Source organism: Thamnophis elegans, chromosome 10 (assembly GCF_009769535.1).
Source record: "Thamnophis elegans isolate rThaEle1 chromosome 10, rThaEle1.pri, whole genome shotgun sequence".
In the NCBI taxonomy this organism is placed as follows: Eukaryota; Metazoa; Chordata; class Lepidosauria; order Squamata; family Colubridae; genus Thamnophis; species Thamnophis elegans.
The window spans coordinates 54,171,989-54,196,944 of record NC_045550.1 but is presented as its reverse complement, the minus strand read 5'-3'; the positions used below and the strand labels follow the sequence as shown (position 1 = coordinate 54,196,944).

Genomic DNA, 24,956 nt, shown 5'->3' with positions numbered 1-24,956 from the left:
AAAGAAATGGCAAATCGCTTCTGAAAAATATTATCCAAAACCTTCAAGGACTTGTGCAGACATCTGAACAGGAAAAAAAACCATAAGTAATTAAATTGTTTTTCATTAACCCAGATGTCCATTTTTTACCTAACACCTTGTTCTCAGTCTACAAGAAAAGCCCTATGCAGGATATTTTATATCCGATATAATATATATACACGGGGGGGGGGGGGGGGGGAGAGGGAGAGATACATACCCAATAGGTACAAACTCAAGGTAAACCACTCCAAACTCGATTGCAAAAATGCAACTTCAGCAAGAGTGGTCAATGCCTGGAATACACTACCTGACTCCATTGTTACATCCTCAAACCCTCATAATTTTAACCTTAAGCTATCTACTATTGATCTCACCCCATTCCTAAGAGGTCAGTAGGGGTGTGCATAGGTGCACCAGCATGCCTACTGTCCCTGTCCTACTGTCCCCATTTTTTTGTCCCCATTTCCTGTGTTCTTATTCATATTTATTCTTATTCCTGTTGTACATGAGTGACAAAATAAAAAAAATAAAAACCCTTGTTATGGCCACCAGGATTTTTATTGAATCCCTCCCTCCCCCCCGACTCCATTCACACAAAGGAATCACTCAGGCTGGAAGTGTGTCATACCCAAACCTAAAGCGGAGTTGGCTGGTCTGCGGTTCCCAGTCTCTTGTTGCAAACGTTTATGAAAGCTTTTTCCCCGATTTTTGAAAAGCCATTGTTTATTCGTCGTTTATTGGTGGCTTCCCGAAACGTCCGAATGCAGCTGACGCGTGCCTTTGGATGCCCCCCCCCTCCCAATCTTGCGGCAAAGGACCAAGATTGGACAAACACACGCGGGGAATTTTCCCTCATTCAAGCTTCCCAGGACCCCCAAGAGAGTCGGGGGGTGGGGTGGACAATCTTCATCCAGTTTTGCCGTCATCTGGAAAAATGACAAGCCTAAGCGGGCTGCAAAAACAAACCATCCCCACCACCCCCACAGAAATCGGGAAGAATTAGGGACCAGGACACGGGAACGGCCCATTCACACGCGATTCCTCCCCTCTAACGTGTCGAGCGCAACCTCCCGGCCGCGAGGCGCGTGCGCGCTGCCTCCCTGTGAGGGAGGCGAGAACATGGCGGAAGCGGAGTGAAGGGTTCGTAACGCCGAAGCGGGTGCGTTTCTCTTTCGCGCGCGGGGAGCGAGCGGCCCGCCCGACGCGGGAGGGGCTCCTGGCCGGCGGGGAGAGTGGGCTGGCGCAAAGCGATCCTCGACGCCGTGCGGGGCCGCGGGGATGGCGGGAACCGGGCAGAGGAGAAGCCCGCTGGGCCCCGGGCTTCTCTCGCCTCTCTTTCCCCAACCCGGCGCCCTCCGGAGGTGCGCGCGCACTCCCTGCTTCTGCGGGCTCGGGAGTTGTTACCCAGGTGCCGGTCTGGAGAAGGTTGCATTGGCTCAGCCTTGCGTGAAGGGTGAACCGTAAATCACCCACGTAGAGAGAGAGACGCGTATCCCCCCCCGCCCCTTGTGGGGCTCAATCTCCTTTCTTAAAAGGCGCTGACAACCCCTCCGTGCTGTGCAAAGTCTAATATTGGGGACCAGAAATGAAAGTTGCCCCGTGTTTGAAGAGCCCCCATGTGCAATGCTTTAGCTAAGCAAATCAGGATGTCCTGGAAGAGAAAGAGGAAATCCCGCACACACCTAGGTACACCCCTTTCACCTGACTTGCTAGATGGGTGGATTGGATTTGATTCCTTTCCCTGGAATCAAAATGAAGTGTTGGTTAAAAATCGAAAATCGTGTCGGGCTCATTCTCTAGATCTCACTGATGAGATAAAGTAGCAGCTGTTAAAATTTACATTTGCTGTGCTGGTGGTGGAGTGAAATTGTGCCCTTGCTGGCTTTTCTACAATCCCATTAGGTTTAAATTACTATTGGTGTAACATGAACGGCAAAAGAATCTTGTGGCATCCAAAATACCATTGTTGTTATTGTTAAAGTAAAGGTAAAGGTTCCCCTCGCACATATGTGCTAGTTGTTTCCAACTCTAGGGGGCGGTCAGCGCTGTCCCAAGATGTCTCTGTGGTCTTGTGGCCGGCCGAAGGCGCATGGAACGTTGTTGCCTTCCCACCTATTTTTCTACTTGCATTTTTACATGCTTTAGAACTGCTAGTTTGGCAGAAGTTGGGACAAATAACGGGAGCTCACTCCATTACATGGCGCTAATGATTCAAACTGCCAACCTTTCTGTTCGACAAGCTCAGTGTCTTAGCCACCGCGCCCCATTTTACTATTATTAATTAATTAATTAATACCTATTTTAATATTTAGTATTAATTTAAAATTAGTATTAATGTAAAATTAGTATTAATTTAAAATTAGTATTAATTTGGTATTAATTAATTAATTAATAACTATTGCTGTTACTGTTTGCTAAATTTGTAGGCTGCTGATTCTCACTATCTGAATAACACACATCTTTTAAGATGCCACAGTGCTAGATTATGCTGTATTTCATGAACTGGACATACCTACTCCTCCTCAGTGATTTTAATAATATTTGCTCCCAGGTAAAGTACAGACCACTGTTTCTTGATCTTGGCTCCTTGAAGATGTGTGGAACTTCAGTTCCCAGAATTCCCTAGTCAGCAAAGGTGACAATGTCACAGGTTTTTGAGATGATAGGGGTCAGCAGCCTTCAGTTTTAGAGCTGAAGTCCACATATCTTCAAGCTGCCAAAGTTAAGACATTACCAGTATAAAGAATGCTGACAGAGAAACCCACTACTGTATTTCTGGATTGCAAAATTTTGCATGGCCATTAAATGAGAGGAGAGAGAGTTTTGCAGAACAGATATGATCTGCTAATAGCATATAACCTGCAATGCTTCTGCTACTGGACTTAATTTCCTGCCATGCCTGATCATTTGATATGACTAGGCTGGTGGAATTTGGAGTCTTACATTATCATCTGGACAGCTGGATGATGCTAGTCGTGTATAGGGTTGCAACCTAATACAGATTATTAAAAAATTGCAACTTCATTTCCCATCTATAATGTGGGTGATATACTTTTTACTCAAAGGGTTTCAGTAAGGATAGGTGAAGTGTTTCTGAACCCTTCAAAATATCCAAATGCTAAATATGACTATGTAAAAATGACTAGATAGGTGGCAGTTGAAAAATGAAAATGATAACAACAGGTATGTCAATTGTTTTAACAATAGCTGCTAATTTTTGCAATTCACAAGCATGTGCCCACCTGCAATAAAAGTTGCATTTTCTCTAAAATGTTATGAAAGGACAGTTTTTTATTTCATAAGGCTTAACTGAAAGTATAAGTGATTTATAGCATTCCTGTTTCAGGTAGCTACTTACATGTTCATTTTGCATAGTACAACACACAGGAAAAATGGATCAGCTAAACATTGCATCAGCGTGACGCAGATACGATTTTAGTCTTACATAGTAATCCCATGCACACTTCTTTGAAAGTAGTAAGCAATATTAAACACAGCAGGATTTAATTCTAAGTGCATTTGCATATTTTGTGCTATTAAACTTGGAGGTCTGAGTTCAAATCACATCTCAAACGTACATTTTAATTAATTTGCTAAATGTGGGCCACTTGTTTTCGTTGAAAATAAAACACTACCTGTCCAGTCTTGAGTATGGTTTGTTCCCAAAGCAAAATGTACTTGCCATTTAAATTGTACTGATATATCTGGCAGCCTTCTGCACCGGCTGTACAAAATTTTCAGGGGCAACTTCATAGAAGACAAAAGCATAAACAGGTGTGATTGGCAACAGCAGAGCATCTACAATATATACAGCTATTTAAAAGAAAAGAAACATCACCATTTCACTCCTAAAATAGTCACTCTTTATTTTTTAAATGATACCTGCAACAGTATTTTGAGATAAACTGTTATTCTGGTTCTCTAGTATGAAACTTCAGGCATGAGATTTGGACTTGCGTTATTGAATATTGTGGAATTTGGTCTTGTTTTCTATATAGAATCCTAACTACATGTGTGTTTCCTTTAGGAGGTAGAAGAAAATGGTATTCATTTGATGTTGTTGTTTTTTAATACTATGTTCAGAGGCAAAATCATTCCACAACTATGGAGAATGAATCAAGCACAACAACGTCTTCTACAGGCACAACAACCATCGCTACTACATCTTCCCCCTCCCGTACACAACCACCCCAGATATCTGTCTACAGTGGCTCAGATCGACATGCTGTGCAGGTATTTAACCAAGGAAACCCTGTTAATATGTATTGCAATTGAAAATCGTTGCCAAAAATATTTTGATTAAATGCAGCTTCTATGATTTCAATAATAACTCTTGACCAGACCTTCCTCCTGCTTGTTTCTCTCTTTTTTTCCTTTGCAACCAGTGTAGCGTTCTGGATAGATTAAATGCTTGCAAACTATTTTGGGAAATGAGCAGTTTTAAGAATATTTGTGTTCTGATCCATAGCAATCTAGGAACTGTTTGTTCATTTACTTAAAAGCATAGACCAAATGAAGTTCTCTGCTATCCTTTATTGGAGTCAGCATCATTTCTGGAATTAGCAGCAGGGGCAACTATAGAGAGAAGTGAGTTACGGTAATTAAAAAAAAAAGACAGTGACTGTGAATACACATGCAAAATAGGGTAGGGTTTCTGTTAGATGATTGTGGCCATTGCCTTCACTTTTTTTGATTCTATGTGGATGCCTCTATTTATAGGGAAAATAAAGAATAATTGGCCTAGCTTTTAAAAACCTCATCCTGTCTGTATGTACCCTTTCATCCTTTTCTATCACATTCTTTCTCTCTTTTTTAATGTTGTTCTTCTATCTCAGTGCTTCTCTTCTTGATTCTTCCAGGCTCCTTCTAAACACTGATTTATCTTTGATCCTAAATTTGCTACTGGTAGTTCATTTGGTTCATATAGAATCAAAGATTTTGAAAGTTATTTAATACAGTTCATTTCCATCTGGCAAGTAAAATGCTTGATCGTTACAAAACAGTGGTATTGTGTGGAATGTTAGTAAAACAGCCTTTGCAACCCGATATCTTCCAGGTGGGTTAGATCTAGAATTCTTAGCCAGGATAGCCTGAGGCTAAAAATTCTTGGAATGGCAACTCCCATGACTTAGTCATCAGGACTGGGGGGAAACTATTTAAAATAGGCAGTTTCAATTATTTGAGAGAAAACGTTTTTTTATGAAAGTTCAGCTGAGGCCACTGACACCAAGAATTTGGCCCTTGTTGAGCAGTGGAGCTAATATTTTGTCTGAACTGCCCAAAATCTCAAATGGCAAAATTTTTGCCATTTCAGATGCTGAAGCTCCTTGAAAGCCTGGGGGTGGGCTAAATTCCTATTGAGCAGGAATTTACACCAATCCTCCCTTCCCAACCATTTGACATTTCCCCAACCCCTAGACCTGTCTGTTTTTCAGACTTGCTGCCTGAGAAATTCTAGGAGTTGAGACCCTCACTTCTTAAAGTTGCCAAGTTTGAAAAACACAGTACTAGAAACATCAGGCAAGCCAGTGTTGTGTTGTAGTAGCCCTGCACAGATTTAGGGGATTCTAATTGGCCAATGATAAGTCAGGCTACAGGGGAAGGACATAGAACCTTCCAAAGACAGATTGACTTTGGCATTCCATCGATGGTCCTAGAAGGAGCATGTTTGGATGTAAGCAAAACACTTGGGACGCAGTGGCTCAGTGGCTAAGATGTTGAGCTTGTCAACCAGAAAGGTCGGGAGTTTGGCAGTTTGAATCCCTAATGCTGCATAATGGAGTGAGCTCCCGTTACTTGTCCCAGCTTCTGCTAACCTAGCAGTTCGAAAGCATGTAAAACTGCAAGTAGAAAAATAGGGATCGCCTTTGGTGGGAAGGGAACAGTGTTCCATGCGCCTTTGGCATTTAGTCATGCTGGCCACATGACCACGGAGACATCTTTGGACAGCGCTGGCTCTTTGGCTTTGAAACGGAGATGAGCACCGCCCCCTAGAGTCAGGAACGATAGCACATATGTGCAAGGGAATCTTTACCTTTACCTAAAACAGATATGGAATAAATAATATTCTTATTGGCCAAGTGGGATTGAACACACAAGAAATTTTTCTCTGGTGCATAACCTCTCAGTGTACATGCAAACCACAAAGTGGTGGGTCATAGATTGTAAATCCTAGTTGCAATCATTAATCATAAAAGACAAACAACAAGCGATAAATCATAAAATACCAATAGGAACAGATAGTAGGAAAGATGAGAAATGAAAAGGTGAGAAAGATGAGAAGGAATAGCAACAGCTTACTACATGGGTAAATATATTTGCCCCTGAATTGGAGCTGTGGGAATTAGGTATTCAGCAGAGTGATGGCACCGGCAAAGGTGTGTGTGTGTGTGCTGTCTCTGTGTCTTACTTGTTTTGACATGCAGTGCCCAATAGCAGTGTCCTGAGGGGAGAAGTTGAAACAGTTTGTGACAAGTATATGAAGGGTCTGTAGATATTTTTTCAGCCCTCTTTCTGGTTTGTGCAGCGTACAGTCAGTGTAGTTGGTTAACTTTAAGCATTGGCATCTGATAGGATAGTCCAGACTAAGAGAACATATATTTGGCCTTGTGGCATGGTGACCACACAATGACACACCACTTGCCTTGGAATGATATCTTGTCAGGCTGAGCCCTAGCACAACATTGGACAATTCAAACTGAGTTCAGTTCTTTAATTGTTTACACCTGCTGTAGCGGATGGAATTTTGCCAGACTAAATACCGCTCCCAGCCTAACAGATACATCCTGAGAGATTCTAGAGAGTGGCTCTTCTCTTCTCTTCTCTTCCTCTGTTTCCTATCTAGACTATGCTGCCTCTTGTCTCCCTTCCCTTTCTGGAATGTGCTTCCTCCTTCCTGTGAGAAATTGCCATTTCACTATCATTTATCACCCCAACTCCCCTTCCATTGACCCCACCTCTCACATGTCTTCCATATATTCTGATGCTGGACATGGAAGCCTGTGATCATAGAACTAGCAGTAAACTGAGTGGTCAGATTAATTATATGGGTTGCTCAGGGGATCTAAAATGTTCCTGGTTACAAAGGCAGTGATGCAGTTTCTTGGAAGTGCAGGCTATACTAATGCTTAAATGGCTGTTATGACAGGACTGATCTTTCTCCATCTCTTGTTCTTGCCATGGTTACCGCTACTCAAAACCCCACAGGTCATTCAGCAGGCCTTGCATCGTCCCCCCAGCTCAGCTGCACAATACCTTCAGCAGATGTATGCGGCTCAGCAGCAGCATCTAATGTTACAAACTGCAGCTTTACAACAGCAACATTTGAGCAGTACTCCGTTCCAGAGTTTGGCCAATGTTCCACAGGTAAGACTGGGGTAGATTAGAAAATAAAGATCACGAAGTTGACCATTATTATTACTATTATTATACTTCATTCATTAACCATGAAACTTAATCGAGTGAACATTCGAAAGTGCATCACAAATACCATTGACTGGTGCTAATGGTTGACACGGGTTGCTGGCAGCTTCCTAGGTCTCAACCAAGTACCTTCTTAAAATATACCAGCAGTGGTAATTCCAGTGGTAATTGGCACACTGGGTGCTATTCCAAAAGCACTGGAATTACATTTGAAACAGTTAAATATTGACAAAATCACCATCAGTCAAATGCAAAAAGCCGCACTGCTTGGATCTGCATGCATATTACGAAAATACGTTACCACGTCCTAGGCCCCTGGGTGGGGTCCGACTAGTAACCAATGCCAAATCTGGCGAAACAACTGGCTGCTGTGATACAATTGTATAATAATGATGATGATGATTGATGATGATGATGATGATGATGATAATACATCAAGAAATTACAGATTCCTGCAATAACATCAGTGGAACTGTAAAAAACTCTGCTACTCAGAATGTCATGCATTTTAAGAAGATATTTGGTCGATAGCTAGGATGCTGGCAGTAATCTGTATCAACCATCAGTGCCAGTCAATAATATTTGTGAAACATTTTTAAATATTCAGTTGACTGAGTTTCATGCTTAATGAATAAAGTATATTATTATTATTATTAATAATAATAATAATAATAATAATAATAATAATAATAATAATAATACAATACAATACTCTGGTTTTAAGGGAATGTTTTCTAACGTTCCTCCCACCCTACAAATATTTGTCTGTAGCACTTAAAGCAGAATTTGGTATTTAAGAGCAGTGGAACTTTAATAGCCAATAGCTTCAACCAGCATAGGCAATAGTGAGGCATGCTGGGAACTGCAGTTTGACAATATTAAAAGATCTCACATTTCCTACCTCTGATATAAATAGTCAAGAAAATATTCATAAGTGGAAGAGGTAATTTTTTTTAAAAAAATAATATTTCAACCAAGCAATTTAATGGTCTGTTGATAAAATAATAATAAAATAACTTACTATTAAGGAACAGAAGCCTGAGACTAGAGACTGAACCAAATTGATTTTCATTTTGAAACTATGTAGCGATTCAAAATTATTAGTTATGAATATCTGATTATTTCAATCCTTTGTGTTATTGATACAGTGACTTTCATTTCTCTCTTTTGACATCAGAGAATGTACTCTATCATTTTTGTTGAGTATCTTTCTATAATAATTGCATGTCCAGGGATTTTTAATCTTCCAGCAATATTAAACGCAAGAATGAAAGTGACATCAAAATGCAATAAAAAGTTAGAGTTCATTGATTTTTTTATTTGGAAAATATAATCCCATTTTCCTATTTCTACCACCCAGCAATTTACTGCTTCATTTCTACCCTTAAGGTCCAAGCAAAGAAAGAGGAAAACAAAATAAGAGAGGGGACAAACATTGTTCTCCCTATTGTAGCAACATCCCTTGGTTGGTTGAAGGAAATCACTATGGAATTCCTTACTAGGTGGATGGAGTGTTAGTTCAGGATAACATATGACTCTTTAAGCTTTCAAAAGAGATAGCAAGCCGACTGGAATTAAAGACAATGGAGACCACAAATAAAAGTGATTATGAGAATTGTGGCTTTGGGGCTGCCGTTGAGTTTAATGCGGGTACACTCTTGTTAGTCAAGCATTTTTTCTAGCAATGCAGATGACTCATTTGATAGATATGCTTGCTGTTTAGGCAAATCTTTCAGGTGGGAGGCAGTGTGCTTCTCCTAATGGCAGTGTCAGTCAGCAGTCCAGCATGTCAGAAACCTCGGTAAGTATCTAGCAAAAGTATTTCTCTTAATCTATAAGGTTCCATGTTTATTCTTTATATTCACATTGTTTGTGCAAATGTTTGAGGAGCAACAACTGGGATTCTTGACCTATTAAAGCAGGGGTGTCAAACTCAAGGCCCCGGGGGCTGGATCTGCCCGCAGCGTACTTAGATCTGGCCCACGGGGCCACCCTGGAAACAGCAAAGGATGGCCCGCAGTCCCTCTGCCAGTGAAAACGGAGCTCAGGAGGGCTGAATGCTGGCAGAGGGTTGAAGGAGGCCTTCGCAGCTGAAAATGGACCTCGGGAGCCTGTTTTCTTTTGACACTCCTGTATTAAAGTGTCAGTGCCTTAATGCTGGAAATAGTAATATAGATGTTTAAACATTATTTTCCCCTTTTGGGAAGATTGTATATATACACATACATACATACACACATACATACACACACACACACACACACATACATATATATGTATTTAGTGTCACAACCCCTGGTATGCCCAAATATGGGAGGAAGCATATTGCTTCCTTTCTCTGTCTATCAGCTCATCACAAGAGACCATCATGACAGAAAGCCATTATTTTTACTGTTGCCCTTGTTATATTTGTGTTGCATTTGTGCTGATAAATAAATAAAGGGAGACTAGTATAGATCTATTTCAAGCTATTTAGCTCTCATCAGCTAGCTAATCAAATCCCAGTAAGGGTATGGCTAGCTGATGAGAGCTAAATAGCTTGAAATAGATCTATACTAGTCTCCCTTTATTTATTTATCAGCACAAATGCAACATACATACATACATACATACATACATACATACATACATACTTACATACATGTGTGTGTGTGTGTGTGTGTGTGTGTGTGTGTTTATTTGTGCTGATAAATATAAATGATTTGCTAGGTTTTTTTGGAGAAAAGAATGTACAAGAGTAATGGGGACATTGAGAAAAGAATCCACTAAGAGTGCTGACTTCAACTACTGAGAACCTGCTGACTTGATGTTAGCTTATTTATGATTTATTTAACCTTATTTAACCTTTTCAGTGTTGAAGACTATATGACATTTACAATTTACCAAAAGTTGTTGGACTTTTATTGCAAGCAGAGTGTTTCGAGTTTAGAACTGAATTCTGGCTTCAGATGTAATAGCTGGCTAACAAATGGGCAAAGCTTACACACAAAAAATATATGGCTGTTTAATTGCCATGTTTAAGCTTGGAAAATTCTCTTATTATTTGTTAGCAAATGTTAGCATGTAGTAGACTATGTCCAGTATTCTTTTTAATGAGGAAAGACTTCAGGCTAAAATACAGTTTTAAAAGCTGAGACTTAGCATTTTGCCATATCCAAATTATGTCCCACAGAGCATAATTTCAAAACAAAAATATTATTTCACGGCATAATGTGAATGTTACTTAGGCATCTGCTGTCGTGTTTTCGGTAGAAGCGTCAATTGAATAGAATTGTTGGGAGCGGCTGCCTTTAGATGAGAGGGCTAAAGATAGTTAATGATAATTTATTTTTCTCCCCTAGATTAATCTTTCTGCTTCTCCTACACCTGCACAGCTAATAAGCCGTTCACAGACCTCCAACACTAGTAGCAGCAGTCTTACGCAGCAGACGATGCTGTTAGGGAGCACCTCTCCTAATCTGACTGCCAGTCAGGCTCAGATGTATCTCCGAGCTCAGATGGTAAGTCTTGCAGATTTAATGTTACCCTTTTTGGCATTTTTGTCCTCTCCTGTCTCTATGTACGGCTTTTGGCTGCGTGTTGCAAGTGTTCTGACCTAGGCTCCCCCAGCAGCACAAAGCTGAGTCCTTCTCCTGATAAACCCCTTTTATTTAATTTACAGTGAATTCCTCTCCAGCAAAGTCTTTCCTCTCTCACGGTCGGTAGACAAGACAGTTCACAATTACCGACCTTTATCAGGCTTGGAGGGTGGCCACGCCGATATCCTTCAGACGCCGCAATACTTGGCAAGAATGCAGGAATGAACTAATTGTCTCCTGCAAACACTCCTCCCTTTCATTCCTCTTTTATTCCCTATGGGAGGGGCCATTCACCATCCACCTGTGGCCTTACTCCCAAGTCGGCCCTTGTTCCTTAGCTTTTCCCTTCATCTGGCAACTCTGTGCATGCACACATAGGGAATAGGCTCCAGCTGTTCATCTGCCTCACTGATGTCTGACTCTAAAGGCAGCTGATAACTGGCATATGGCTCTGGCCCTCTCTCTGACCCTCATCAGAGCCTTCCCGAGACTCCAGGATTTGCCCATGTTCATCTCCAACCTCCTCACTGTCCAAATCTGCTGCCAGCTCTACTGGCTGCTGACGGGTCACAAAAGTAAGTGCACTTGTGCCCTTTATGGGGCTACCCTTGAAGGGCATTCAGAGGCTATAGGAGGGTAGGATGCGGTCACACAGGCAGAATGGCCCATGTAACACCATGAGCTGCATTGGCTGCCGGATTTGCTTACAGATGCAAATCAAAGTGTTGGTAATCTTCTATAAAGCCCTTGTGTGTCCTGGCTACTTGAGGGACTGTCTCATTCTACTGGAATTCTCCCCCCGCCCCCGAGGAGACATACTACGGGCCCTATTAGCCTGACTACTCCAACTGGTAGAATCCAGGAGATGTTCTGCATCTGCTCCGTGGGATATCTTGGCCCCAGGGATGAGGTCAGCCCCCATTCTCTGACCTTTCAGAAGAGCTTACTGGCTCTTCAATTAGCTTGGGGTTCCAGTTAGGGAATATCATAGTGGAGGCAGTTGATCAATTAACAACGGATCCCATCTCCTCCCCCCGTCCTGCTCTCGCCCTGCCCATTTTTTAATTGGCTGTAGCGTTTTGGATTCTGCATTAACTATTTATGCTTTTAACCTATATCTGTGATGGCGAACCTAAGGCACGGGTGCCCGAAGTGGCACCTGACATGCGTGGCGTCGGCTGTTCCTCTTCCTGATTTCTGGTGCACATGCACATGCGACGATCAGCTGGCCTTTGTGCATGCGGCAGTGCCGGAAACTGGAAGAGCTGCATGCTGTGAGCATGCATGCTGGCCGGCTGATTGGCGCATGCGCAGCAGTAACAGGAAGAGTCGCCAGCAGTACTCATATGCGCGCTGAAAACCAGAAGTAAATTCTTCAGCGTGTGCATGCCCCTGGGCAATTCCTCTTCCTGGTTGCGCCCCAGACAAGTGCACACTTGAAGTGCCCCCTTTTCGGCACTCAGTGCTTCCCTTGTGCGCTCACATTTCGGCACTTGGTGCTGAAAAGATTCACCATCACTGACCTATATAGTTTTTTTTTAATGATTGTAAATTGCCCAGAGTTAACGTGAGATAAGAAATGCAGCCTATACATTTTATAAATAAATAAATAGTCTGACTCCAAACAGTGGCATTTTTATTATTTCGATTATTATAGGAATATTCCTATTCATGTTCTGGTAAGTATAGAAGAAGCATCTGTGCCTCTTTTGGTAAAGTTTAGATTGCTCTGTTCAGCCAGAGATCTAAGGTTCCAGGAAGTAGGCAATTTCCCACCCTAGTTCTCAACGCTAATATTTCCTAGTGGTGTCTCAACCAAGTACCTACTCCTAAGATCAGCCAAGGTTGGCCAGGTATTTACATCTATTTGACAGTTTCCCTTTTAAAGTAAAAAGTAAAGATTCCCCTCGCACTTATGTGCTAGTCGTTCCCAACTCTAGGGGGCGGTGCTCATCTCCGTTTCTAAGCCGAAGAGCCAGTATTGTCCCAAGATGTCTCCGTGGTCATGTGGCCGGCATGACTAAACACCAAAGGTGCATGGAACGCTGTTACCTTCCCACCAAGGGTGGTCCCTATTTTCCTACTATTTTTCTACTATTTTTAAATACTTTCTAACTGCTAGGTTGACAGAAGCTGGGACAAGTAACGGGAGCTCACTTTGTTACGCGGCGCTAAGGATTCAAACCGCCGAGCTGCACATCTTTTCTGATCGACAAGCTCAGCATCTTAGTCACTGAGCCACCACGTCCCTAGTTTCTTTTTTTAGTAACTTTCAAATACCAATGAAGAACAGCATGTAATTATGTTGCCTTGGGGAAAGCCTCAGGCTGTAGACATTCTTCAAAGAGATGAAATAGCAAAGCTACTCAAAAAGTGTTAAGGTTCTTTTTAAGACATTAGAATAAATACTTGTAGGTCTTGTGCTAAAAGAAAAGGCACGCCAATTTTATTTTCAGACTACAGGTAGTCCTCGACTTATGACCTCAATGGAGCCCAATTTTTCTGTTGCCAAGTGAAACATTTGTTAAGTGAGTTTTGTCCCCTTTTTTTAGGACATTTCTTGTCACCGTTGTTAAGGAAATCGCTGTTGTTGTTGTTAAGTGAATCTCGCTTCCCCACTGGATTTCCTTATCAGGTGGCAGCAAAGGGTGGCCCCATAACCCCGGGACACTGCAACCGTCATAAATATGAGTCAGTTGCCAAGTATCCGAATTTTGATCACATGACCCTGGAGATGCCGCAGCGGTCATAAGTGAAAAACAATCACGAGTCACTTTCTTCAGTGCCGTTGTAACTTGGAACGGTCACTAAATGAACTGTTGTAAGCCGAGGACTGCCTGTGTGTGTGTGCTTTGTGTGGCTTTCAATTTTCTTTTTCCTGCCTTCACAGCTGATTTTTACGCCTGCTACCACTGTGGCAGCTGTCCAGTCTGACATTCCTGTTGTGTCCTCATCATCTTCGTTTCCCTGTCAGTCTGCAGCTACTCAGGTGAGGCTGCATGGATTGTGGAGAGTGTGTGTGTCTACCTGTAACCCAGAACCATTGTGAAGGACTGGGATGCGACTTTCCTCTTTATGTTCATATGCATTGTTGGTTGTTTTTTTGTCAAAATATTATTGCATTAGAGCTTTTGTGTGTGCAATCACTCACAAAAAAAGCCAGTGGTGCTTTTAAATGCTAAAGGGCACCGGACTCTTGCAAACACACATACAACATGTTCTAGATGCGCATTCTTTTTTGGTCAGTTATAAATAATTTATCGTATAAAGTTTGTGAATGTGTGTTTTCTTGAAGATAAAATTATTATTATTTTAACCACGGAAAGTAGGATGAGCACCTTCACAGACCTGATACATGTGGCCATGCTTAACTAGTTCATACTTGGAAAACAACTTGGAAAACAATGCACTAGTTATTATGCTTTAACCTTTAACATTAATTCCTAAAGCACACAGTGAATAAACGTATTTGTACAGAGACTGAATCCTAATCGTACCTGTAACTCTGTTAACAGGATTAACTTCTAAAAATGTCCATTGTTTAATACTGTCAGCTGAGTATTCAAACTTTCTTCAGCATATTTTCCTGGTATAAAATTTAAAGTTACAGTGGTATTGTGGTGAAAGAAGAACTAAGGGCAATCATTAATGTTAAGATTCTTTAACCTTCTTTAATTCAACTTTGAGCAGATAAGACATGCATTTAACAATAATAAATAGACTGCATACAGTGTGATATAATCATTCAGAGTAGCTGCCTTCAGGTTTAAGAACTGTGATAGAGCAAGTAAGTTGGGTGTCTTTTATACCTATGTGAAAAACTTCCTCAGTTACTTGTTTTTTTAAAAGTTTGACACAGTAGGCAGTATTGGCTAATCACTTGAGCCATTCTCATGGTTCCTATATATTTGTGTCTTTAATCAAAGTAATAAAAATTGACAATAGAGAACTTTATTGTTCAAATAATCTGTGAAAATGCCTGCATTCTTGTGTTTGGTCAAACCCGGTTATTTATACAAGCATGAACACAACTTTGGATCAATCAATTATAACAAACAATAAGCAATCCCATATCAGAAAAATGGAAAGGATTTTATGATTTAATGACATGGCAATTTTGCAGAAGTGTACATGAAATGCTGGGTGTGTGAAAAACTTTTCAGAAAAAACATCATAACAATTTGTACTGTGGATTAAAATATCTATCCCTCTATATTTGCTTTAGCACTACTATTATGGATTTTTTAAAACGACCATTGTTTAATAAAACAACAAAAAAGTGGGTGGGGGAATAAAAGCGAAGTAAAATTTAACAAAGACAAATTAGTACAGCAGTATGTGTGTGTGTGTGTGTGTTAAGACAGAGACAGGGTGTTGCCTACATGTAAATACACATATATGAAACTTTTCACAACAGTTCCAGGTCATCAGCAAGAATGACCATATTTCATTAATTTTAGTACAATGGACTGATACCAATGGAATGACTAAATATCAATAAATATAGTAGCATAATTATTTTCATAAATATGTTAAAGTTTAATTGATTTTGATCAATACACAGTAAAAAAATTGGAAATATAAAAGAGAAAAAGGTTAAGCAAGTACAATGTCAACATCCAACTTTGAATTATTTGCTAGAGTTAGTAATGAAAAGAAGAAAGAGAAAACGAACTCTAATTCGACCTAGAATTGAAGGATATTAACTACATCCTTTAAACAAAAGAGAAATCAAAGATGATACATACCATCAGTATACCAACTGCTTTGATAACAATTCATTAAGACATACTTTTAGGGTTTATTTTTACTCTTGTAACTTATTTATAATATCTACATAAAAAATAATAAACAAATTAGTAACAGTTGACATTTGTATTTTTTTATTGGTGATTTTGCCCAGCTTGCGTGTCACAGCCTGTGGAAGCGCTGTCTATGGAAAATCAGCTGTATTGTTGTTCCATCTTACAATTAAGATGGAACTTTGCTGGGTGGAAGTAATGAGAGGGAGGTGTTGGTACTTGTCTACATATTAGCAAGCAACCAGTCAAGTAATCCGCAACGAGGCATGTTTCCCACAGCGGCGTCAACCTGTTGTTTCTCGAAATACTTCATTACCTCCTGCAAAATATCCCCCACGCTTGCACCTTTCTTGGCTGCCTTGTCAGCCAGTTGTGGAAGCTTCTTCAGCTCATCATCATTCTCATTCATGAAAGTGAGATTGGGCACTTGGAAATGAGAAGCAGCCATCCACTGGAGGACAGCCTGGAGTTCTCTGTTCTGTGAGCTGCTGTTGGAGCTCTGATTGTTTACTATCACCTCAGAACCAGCAGGCACAAGCGGTTTTCCAATATTAGTTCGTGGAGGTTTCTGGGATAACATTGAATCTGGAGTTGACATGCCTTTGTTTCTTGCTGTGATGTATGTCCCTTGCTCGTCAGAGTAATCTTCCACAACAAAATCAGGGCTTTTAGTCATGTACATACAGAGCTTCATCACAGATTCCATCAGCTGATCAATGAATTTCTTATTTATCTGTTCCATATTTTCACAATCCACATCTGAACTATTCTGTTTGGATGGGGGCTTTCTATTAGATCTATCGTCATACGTGTTCGACTTGGGATTCTTGCTTATTTCACACTCATCTACATTGAAACCAGCCTCTTGTAGGACCTTCTGGATGATTGACAGAAGGGCACTTTGTATTTCCCCCCTCTGGTATTCTTGCTGCTGTGGCTCACTCCTGGCACTATGAGATTTAGAACCATGTTTACCTCCCTTTTCATAAAATCCAAATGAAGACGTATTTGACTCACAAACAGGCTCTTTGTACTGAGTTAAGAGATGTTGTTGTATCAACATTAAAGCTGTCAAAATGAGGTCTTTTGCTAGAAACTCGGTGGTAGAGTTACTTTTTTCTGACTTCTTATCATGACATCCCCTCTCTGGACCTTTGCCTCCTGCTCTTGATCTCAACATGCTAATTCCATCCTTAATTATTGTTTCACCTACTTTTTGTGCTGATGTCTGTCCATCTTGCCTTCCCTTTTCCCTCATATGGACCCCACCCTTCAAAGATGCAAAGTGCATATTTGGAGAATTGGGGTCTAACGAACATCCTGTTTTCAATAAAGAATATACAAGACTATGCCCTCTGTCCTTATTATCCGACATCAAAGCGTTATACATTCTTAATACCATTGCTTCTAAAATCTCAGTTGACTTCTGGGTTCCCGCATTGAAGAGGTTTTTCTTCACCATAGTAACAAAATCTGAGTCTGTCATGAGGACTCCGGTGACATTGTGCAGATTTTTCATGGTAGAGTCAATTAAGTCCGATATGACATCCCTTGTGTGTTTGAGAAACACTCTCTTCAGAATCACACAGGCTGGGAGTGGTGGCCTTTTGTGTATCTTGGTGGCATTCACAAATGAAAATGTCATATCCTTAGCATTTTTGTTTGCATATACCATTAGCCCTTTGTTAAAAGAACCAATACCTTCACTGCAGGATGACTGTTTTCTTGGATGTATCAAGTGGGCATGGGTTGGTCTTCCTTCGTCATCTGGTGATGATTCGCTTTGGTTGGAACATAACTCACCATAAAAAAGCGACGTTTTCTTGGGGAGTCCTTTACCTTCCTCTTTATTGGGATCCTGAGCATTTTCCATAACGTCATTCACCATCTTGGATGCAACCTTACTTACCGAACCAGAGGCATTGAGAGGTTTCCCATCTTTAGAGGCATAAATTGCCTTGCGTATACATTTGCTGGCGGCGTCTTCCAAATTTTCAGAGATCTCTTTACTTGCCATCTGCATAACCAAAGTGCACAGCTTTTGGACAGTGCATGCTACTTCATCTGATGGCGTTTTCTGACCTTCCGAAGGTTTGAAAGCTGTATTGTTGTTATTCTGGGACATCTTGTCCGCTGCCGATGGCTTTTGTGCAGGAGGGGCGGTTGAAGGGGTTAGTGCATGCTGAAATCCACATGCATATTTTTGCAGGTCATCAAAAAGCCAGGACACAACATTAAGCTCTTCGGTTGAACCTTGTTTGAACAGGCAAACTGCTCCTTCTGTCTTAGACTGTTCTGGTGTGTCACTGTCCTTGATAACAATGACCTCTTTGTCCTGCATTTTCCCCAGATCAAGTCCTGTGGCAGATTCACTGCTTTTAGATTGGCCAGCAGCATCCTTATCTGTATCATCTGTTTGCTTAATGTTCAGGCTGGAAACATCGACAAAACAAATCACTTTGCGTTCCTGATCCTTTCCTCCTCCAGGATTATAGAGGTCGACCTTACACACACCTGCTTGGCTGTGTAACCAATCAACTTCCTGAGACATCTTCTGAGGCTTGGAAGTGGAAATGTACCTAAGACTATAAGGTTGTTCCTTATCAGCTGAACTGCTTTGATGACCCTGCCAGACCGAAGATGTTGCCTCCTCTCTCAACTTTCCATGCTCTTCTGCTGCCAAATGTCATTTTCACTTGTGTGCACACATAGTTTCTATGGCAGCAGTGACATCACAAAGAAGCATCTTGTCACCCTCTGATAATATATATTTCAGCTACTTTTTCTCATTCACCTACCCAGTTTATGAGAAATTTGTCTTCATTAGGAAAAAAAGGAATGTTGCATTCCTTGAAATAATAGTGGAGAAATAAGAGTAGTTAACTTATTTCTATACCAAACCTTAGAGGACCTTTTGATTACAATGTCCTTCAGAGCATCACTGCAAAAGTAGTGTGACAAGTTATATGTAGTTGGAGAAGCACTTACAGTTAGGGAATTCTTAGTTCTGTTTCCTGCATGCTCAGCTGCCATGTCCATAAAAAAAGAATCTTCCCTCTTTAGCTGCAGATCTGTTTGCAGTGGTAACAAACACTGAGCTGCATTTGGCGCAATAAGGACATGCAAGAAGCAATAAAATACAGAGAGGACATATCTGGGAAAGTTTTGACAATCCCTATATGTCATAAAAGCAGTTCAAGGTAGCTTGTCTAGTAGCCCTCAATAGATTTGGAAATGGAATGGTAAAGGATTTGCATTGCAAATACAATGTCACAGCCTCATTCAAGGTGAAGGTGGAAGACCCCTCATTAAGTAACTTTGGAGAACTTTCATCAAACGATGCTGACAGTATTGGAATGGCTTCCTGTGTTTCTATTATTTATTGTCCAATAGTCTGTGTACATTGTATCTATATTTCTATTTCTGAACAACCTGCAACTATTACTCTACCCAATAATTATTAAGCTCCGTGGAAGCATTCGGGAGTATGGAAAAGTCTGATAGGTATGCCATCTAGCATTATTTTCTTTGTAAAGCATGAAGCAGCCAATTCTTTGGGAGAACAGCAATAAAGCAACCACTCAGGAGCAGCCACAATCAAGGTTCCAAAGAGAGCCCCTGTCAATCAACAGAGAATAACAACCAGTTGTATGAGAGCCACAGGCATCGGACGCAACTAACCCAGAGGGCAATAGGCACACACAGATTCAATTCTCTCTCTTCAAAGGTGCTTTTTCAGGAGGCAACTGACTTTCTTGTTTTTTTTTTTTTTTTTTCTTTTGAAGCCATTTCACTTCTCCTCCAAGAAGCTTCTTCATCTCTGACTGGATAGTGGGGAATGGAAGGATTTATATTCCTTGCAGACAGCTGGTCCTTTGCATCCTTTTAGAGGTTCTTGAAGCACTTGGAAGACTTGAAGGTTTATCTTTGTCCTCAGGGTCACCTGAGCAATGCTCCTGGTTCCTGTAGTCTGCATTTTTTTCCCTCTGGAAATCCATTCCTACTCCCACACCATTCAAAGGGTGTTCATTCCAAATTGTATAGCTAGAAGTCTGGAGAGATTCTCAATTATCCAGGTCACGGTTGTCCCAAAGGTGCTTTTTCAGGAGGCAAATGGAGTTCCTTGTTTTTTTCTTTCGAAGACGTTTCGCTTCTCATCCAAGAAGCTTCTTCAGCTCCCTCTTCAAAAGAAAAAAAAAGTCCAGTTGACTGAGAATCTCTACAGACTCTGTGTGTGTGTGTGTGTGTGTGTGTGTGACTGTAGAAAAATGACTGAGTTCTGCAGCTACTTATTAAATAATACTATGAGTTGCTATTTATTTAAGGAGAAGTCATGAATATTTTTTTAAAATACCACCAAAATAAACACAGCACTGAAATTTCAGAGGAAAGAAAGATAGATGACCTGATAAGTAAAAATCAGCATGGAAAGTAGTTATTTTTCTCCAATAAAATGTTTAAAATTTCAAAGCTGATACTGTCTCAAGTTTCTTTTAGGTTAAGTGCTGTTGGCATTTCAAAAATATCACATACCTGGAAATAAGTTCCATAAAATTTAGAAATTCGGGATATGGAACTTCATGAGATCAAGAAACACAGCTTTTGATAATCTGGTGGAGGACAGATTTTAAAAGGAACAATGCCAAAATGAAGAGCGAAAGATAACTGGCAGAGAATAAAAAAGAATTAAATATTCATGTTACAATTAATTTATTTAACATTTTAATGGGTGCACACTTATGATTCTCCATAATTGCATCTCAATTGACTCAAACAAATTAAAACTATATGAGTAGAAAAATACACCATGGGAACATATCAAAGGCTGCATCCGAATGTTTGACAAGTTCACATCCGTTTTTATCCCTTAAAACTGAGTTATTCCATCTCAACCAGATGTGCCTCACAGTTGTTTTGGGGATGAAATGAATTCCCATGGAAGCAATTTTGAACATGTAGAAGAAAAATAGGAAATATAACAAATCAATAATTAATGTAGAGGATTTCACTTAAGCTTTTTATTCTCACTGAAGAAATTCACAGTAGTATAAATACCATTTGTCTCTTTTTCTACAGCAAAAATTGGGGGTAATGAATTGTTTTAGCTTGACTTCCTTACATGTGTTACTATATTTTCTGAAGCTAGCACAAAATATAACATTTCATACCGGCAGAGAATAGATAAGCTTCATACATCTATGTGAAATTGGAACAGAATGTAAGGAATCTATGAAAGTTGTGGTGATGTTGGCATATAATGTATTTGCTTAATCAGATTTCCCTATCTAGTCTTCCAGTTGTGACACCATTCAGCTTTAATTTAAATTTGAATATAGGACTGAATGTAATGGCCTTGTGGTTTCATATTTTTAACAAGACTTCTTCGTTGTTTCCCTTTCTCTTGTGTTTTACGTGTACATCCCATCCATTCTGTGTATTGATGATTGTCCATTGAGGTGACTTCAGGGTATGCCTGATCTATTAGTTATTTAAAGATTAGGCCTGTCTATCTACCTAACATTTTTGTGACTCAGTAGTAATCCTTTATTTGCATTAGTTTTGCAGAGAACAACAGAAATATTTCAAAAATAAAACGTAATGATTTAAAATACTCTTCTACTCAAAACATTAGACTCACTTTTCAATAGATTTCATCTAGCTTCTAGATCAGGGGTAGTCAACCTTTTTCTACCTACCGCCCACGTTTGTATCTCTGTTAGTAGTAAAATTTTCTAACCACCCACTGGTTCCACAGTAAATGGTGATTTATAAAGTAGGGAAGTAACTTTAATTTATAAAATTTATAAAGCAGAGTTCCAGCAAACCCCTACTGCCCACCATGAAAACTGGAACGCCCACTAGTGGGCGGTAAGGACCAGGTTCACTACCACTGTTCTAGATATATAGTATCTTTGGCTTAGCCCAAAGGTGATTTTTTTTCAAGAGGCAACTGGACTTTCTTGTTTTTCTTGGAAGACGTTTCACTTCTCAACCAGGAAGCTTCTTCAGCTCTGGCTGGATGGTGAGGATGTAAAATTGGAATGATCGAGGAAAATAAATGTCCAAGTCCAAGCTTATATTTTCCTTAAGATCAGGGCACCGTTTTGCCCATGGTCATCCAACACAAGCCCTAGGTACATTTTACATGGATATAAGCAGAGCCAAAAAATAAGTTGTGGCTTGTCAAACTGTGCTTTTAAAATAAACGGAAAAAAAGCAGCATCCCAAATAAAAGTGTGTATAAAGGAAAGGAGGGAGACCAGTTCTTCTTATTGTTTGTCTTGAAAAGTCTGCATTTTCATAGAATCATGGAATTGAAAGGGGCCATTCAGGCTATCCTGATTATCTCTAAGTCAATACAGGTAGTCCTCTACTTACAACAGTTCATTTAGCGACCGTTCAAAGTTACCACGGTGTTGAAAAAATGCGACTTTTGAGCATTTTTCCACAGTTACGACTGTTGCAGCATTCCCCACAGTCAGGTGATCAAAACTCAGGGGGCTTGACCCTGGGTTCATATTTAGATGTGTTACTGTGTCCCAAGGTCATGTGATCTCTTTTTACGATCTTCTGGTGAGCAAAATCAGTGGGGAAGCCAGATTCACTTAACAACTGGATTACCAACTTACCAACCGCAGCGATTCACCTAACAACCGGGGCAAGAAAAGTTGTGAAATGGGGCAAAACTCACTTAACAAATGTCTCACTTAACAACTGAAATGTTGGACTCCATTGTGGTCATAAGGAGTCCCTCTATAGCAATGGTTCCCAAACTTGGCAACTTTAAGATTTGTGGACTTCAACTCCCAGAATTCTCCAGCCAGCTCTGCTTCTGGGAGTTGAAGTCCACAAGTCTTAAAGTTGCCAAGTTTGGGAACCACTGCTGTATAGTAATCCAGGTTCAAAGTTTCCGGACAGGTAGTTCTCCAGCCAATAGTTTGACGCCTTTGGAGAAATGTTTAGCTGTTATTACCTAGATAATTGGTTGTGCTGTAAAATTCCTCTCACGGTTAGGAAGCCGTTTCCTTACATTCAAACAGAATCTGCTTTTCTTTAGCTTTCTGTGTTCTGCTCCCTGGGGCAAGAGGTTCTGTTCTTCATTCTGCCAGGTTCTTTAAGTATCACCAAAAATGCTTTTATAATTGCAAAATGACTAAAATGTTATTATAAAATCTTGGCCTTTCCTGATTCCGGGGCTTTTCTAGATAAATGTCAAGATGCATTGTGATATGCTTAAGATAGATCAGTTGGCCATAATGGGTGATTTTACAGGATAGAAGCACTTTTCCTCGCCTGTTAAGTATTAAACTCTTCTAGCTGGTAAGGTTTTCTGTGTTTTCTCTTCCCTACAAAAAAATAATTAGGGTGTAGGTCCACTCTTAATTGTACTACCCCAAATGCAAAATTTGTGTTAAGCTAAAAAAGGCATTCAAATTACTATGTTCCAATTTAGTGTTAACATAGTCCTAGTCCCAGTACATGGTAGGTATTCATGTAATCTTAATTTAACACATTAAATTGTTATTGCTGAGTTCCAGAAATGGTAGGTAACCACCAGCTTTGTGTTACATGCTAAATTACTCTAAAATGGGGTTGGGTACTTTTCAGATCATATGAATACATCTATATTCCACTAATCCTGATTCAGAGTGTACGGTGTAATATAAACCTAGCCAAGGGATGTGGTGGCTCAGTGGCTAAGACACTAAGTTTGTCAATCAGAAGGTCGGCAGTTCAGTGGTTCGAATCCCTAGCCTCGTGTAACAGAGTGAGCTCCCATTACTTGTCCCAACTTCTGCCAATCCAACAGTTCGAAAGCACATAAAAAATGCAAGTAGAGAAATAGGGACCACCTTTGGTGGGAAGGTGGTCCGTTTCATGCGCCTTTGGCGTTTAGTCATGCCGGCCACGTGACCACAGAGAAGTCTTCGGACAGCACTGGCTCTTTGGCTTAGAAACAGAGATGAGCACCGCCCCCTAGAGTCAGGAACGATTGACATGTATGTGGGAGAAAAATCTTTACCTTTACCTTATAAACCTAGCTATTGAGTCCTTATTTTACCTGATAAGCCTGTGGTGAAATCTAAATTCATGTTTACATTTGAAACAAATACTTAAAAGCAGGATGCCATGATTGATGGAAGCAAGGTCCATGATTCTCATGATGAGGAAATCTCATTCTTTTTTTTTCTTCTTCTTCTTCTTCTTCTTCTTCTTCTTCTTCTTCTTCTTCTTCTTCTTCTTCTTCTTCTCCTCCTCCTCCTCCTCCTCCTCCTCCTCTTCCTCCTCCTCTTCCTCCTCCTCCTCCTCAGGTTGTTCATGATTGAGAACATTTCTTACTAATTTGTATTAATGAGCAATAACCTCTGTGATTGAATAAAAGCTACAGGTATGTGACAGGGTATGATAATTCCATCTTTTCCATTATAACTTGATTGCAGCAAAACGGTTAGCTTCTGGGTAAAGAGGAGAATACAATTCTCCTAAATATTGGGATGAACAGCTTTGCCTAACAAGTTATTAAATTTTTAAGCAACTGGTGGTATGAGGTGAGGAAATGCAACAGGATTTGGTTCCAGCCTGTTTGCATTGGACCACCTGATGACACCGGGATGGAGTCAAATGCCTAAACAACATCCTGAAGGAAAGCGCTTTGAAACAAATGCTTCAAAAGCCAAAGTCGTTTGAAGGGATTCTTTTCTGATGATCATGCTCCTTCTCATCATGGAAAGTATGGGGCAACCAATGAATAATAGTCGAAGGACGATAACTTCCTACTTTAGATGAGTGCAGGTTACTGAAAGATATTTTTTTTTTGTACTATTGGGGTGGATCTTGCGGGCTGCCCTGCCCCATCAATTTGGAACCCAAAAGAGAGCTTCTCTTTCAAATAGAGTCAATGTAAGGAGAGATGGAGATATGGATACTTCCAAATGGTGGAGATATGGATGCTTCCAAATGTTCTCTGAACCATTAAAGCATAGAAAACCTATTATGGGTTTATCTTGAAATGCCACGATCTTCTGTTATGCCCTCTGCCGTAACAATGACTTTTCTGTTGCTCATTGTTTTGAGCTAGAAAGGGTTGTATAAACAAGATTGTTAGAAAAATCACGTTCCAAATTATATGCTA

At 40.4% G+C, this 24,956-nt stretch overlaps 2 protein-coding genes across 8 annotated transcripts in view; one reads left to right on the top strand and one right to left on the bottom strand.

The window, feature by feature from the left end:
- The first annotated feature begins 1,101 nt into the window (after positions 1 to 1,101).
- PHC3 (polyhomeotic homolog 3) overlaps positions 1,102 to 24,956 on the top strand; it is a 58,055-nt gene continuing 34,200 nt past the window's right edge. For 3 of the 7 annotated variants that reach the window (XM_032225137.1, XM_032225134.1, XM_032225140.1), the window contains exons 1-6: positions 1,119 to 1,180; positions 4,105 to 4,254; positions 7,228 to 7,386; positions 9,167 to 9,244; positions 10,785 to 10,943; positions 13,912 to 14,010. In XM_032225137.1, coding sequence (XP_032081028.1) covers positions 4,126 to 4,254; positions 7,228 to 7,386; positions 9,167 to 9,244; positions 10,785 to 10,943; positions 13,912 to 14,010 — 624 coding nt within the window. In that variant the 5' untranslated portion in view covers positions 1,119 to 1,180; positions 4,105 to 4,125. Of the gene's footprint in view, positions 1,181 to 4,048; positions 4,255 to 7,227; positions 7,387 to 9,166; positions 9,245 to 10,784; positions 10,944 to 13,911; positions 14,011 to 24,956 lie in introns of all 7 variants that reach the window. The other 4 variants (XM_032225136.1, XM_032225138.1, XM_032225135.1 and 1 more) reach the window with 4 other exon arrangements.
- On the bottom strand, positions 16,047 to 18,482 carry LOC116513867 (A-kinase anchor protein 4-like). Its single transcript, XM_032225141.1, has 2 exons — positions 17,724 to 18,482; positions 16,047 to 17,681 (listed from the first exon to the last, which is right to left on the bottom strand). Exons 1-2 carry the CDS (start codon positions 18,372 to 18,374, stop codon positions 16,047 to 16,049), a joined length of 2,286 nt encoding a protein of 761 aa, XP_032081032.1. The 5' UTR covers positions 18,375 to 18,482.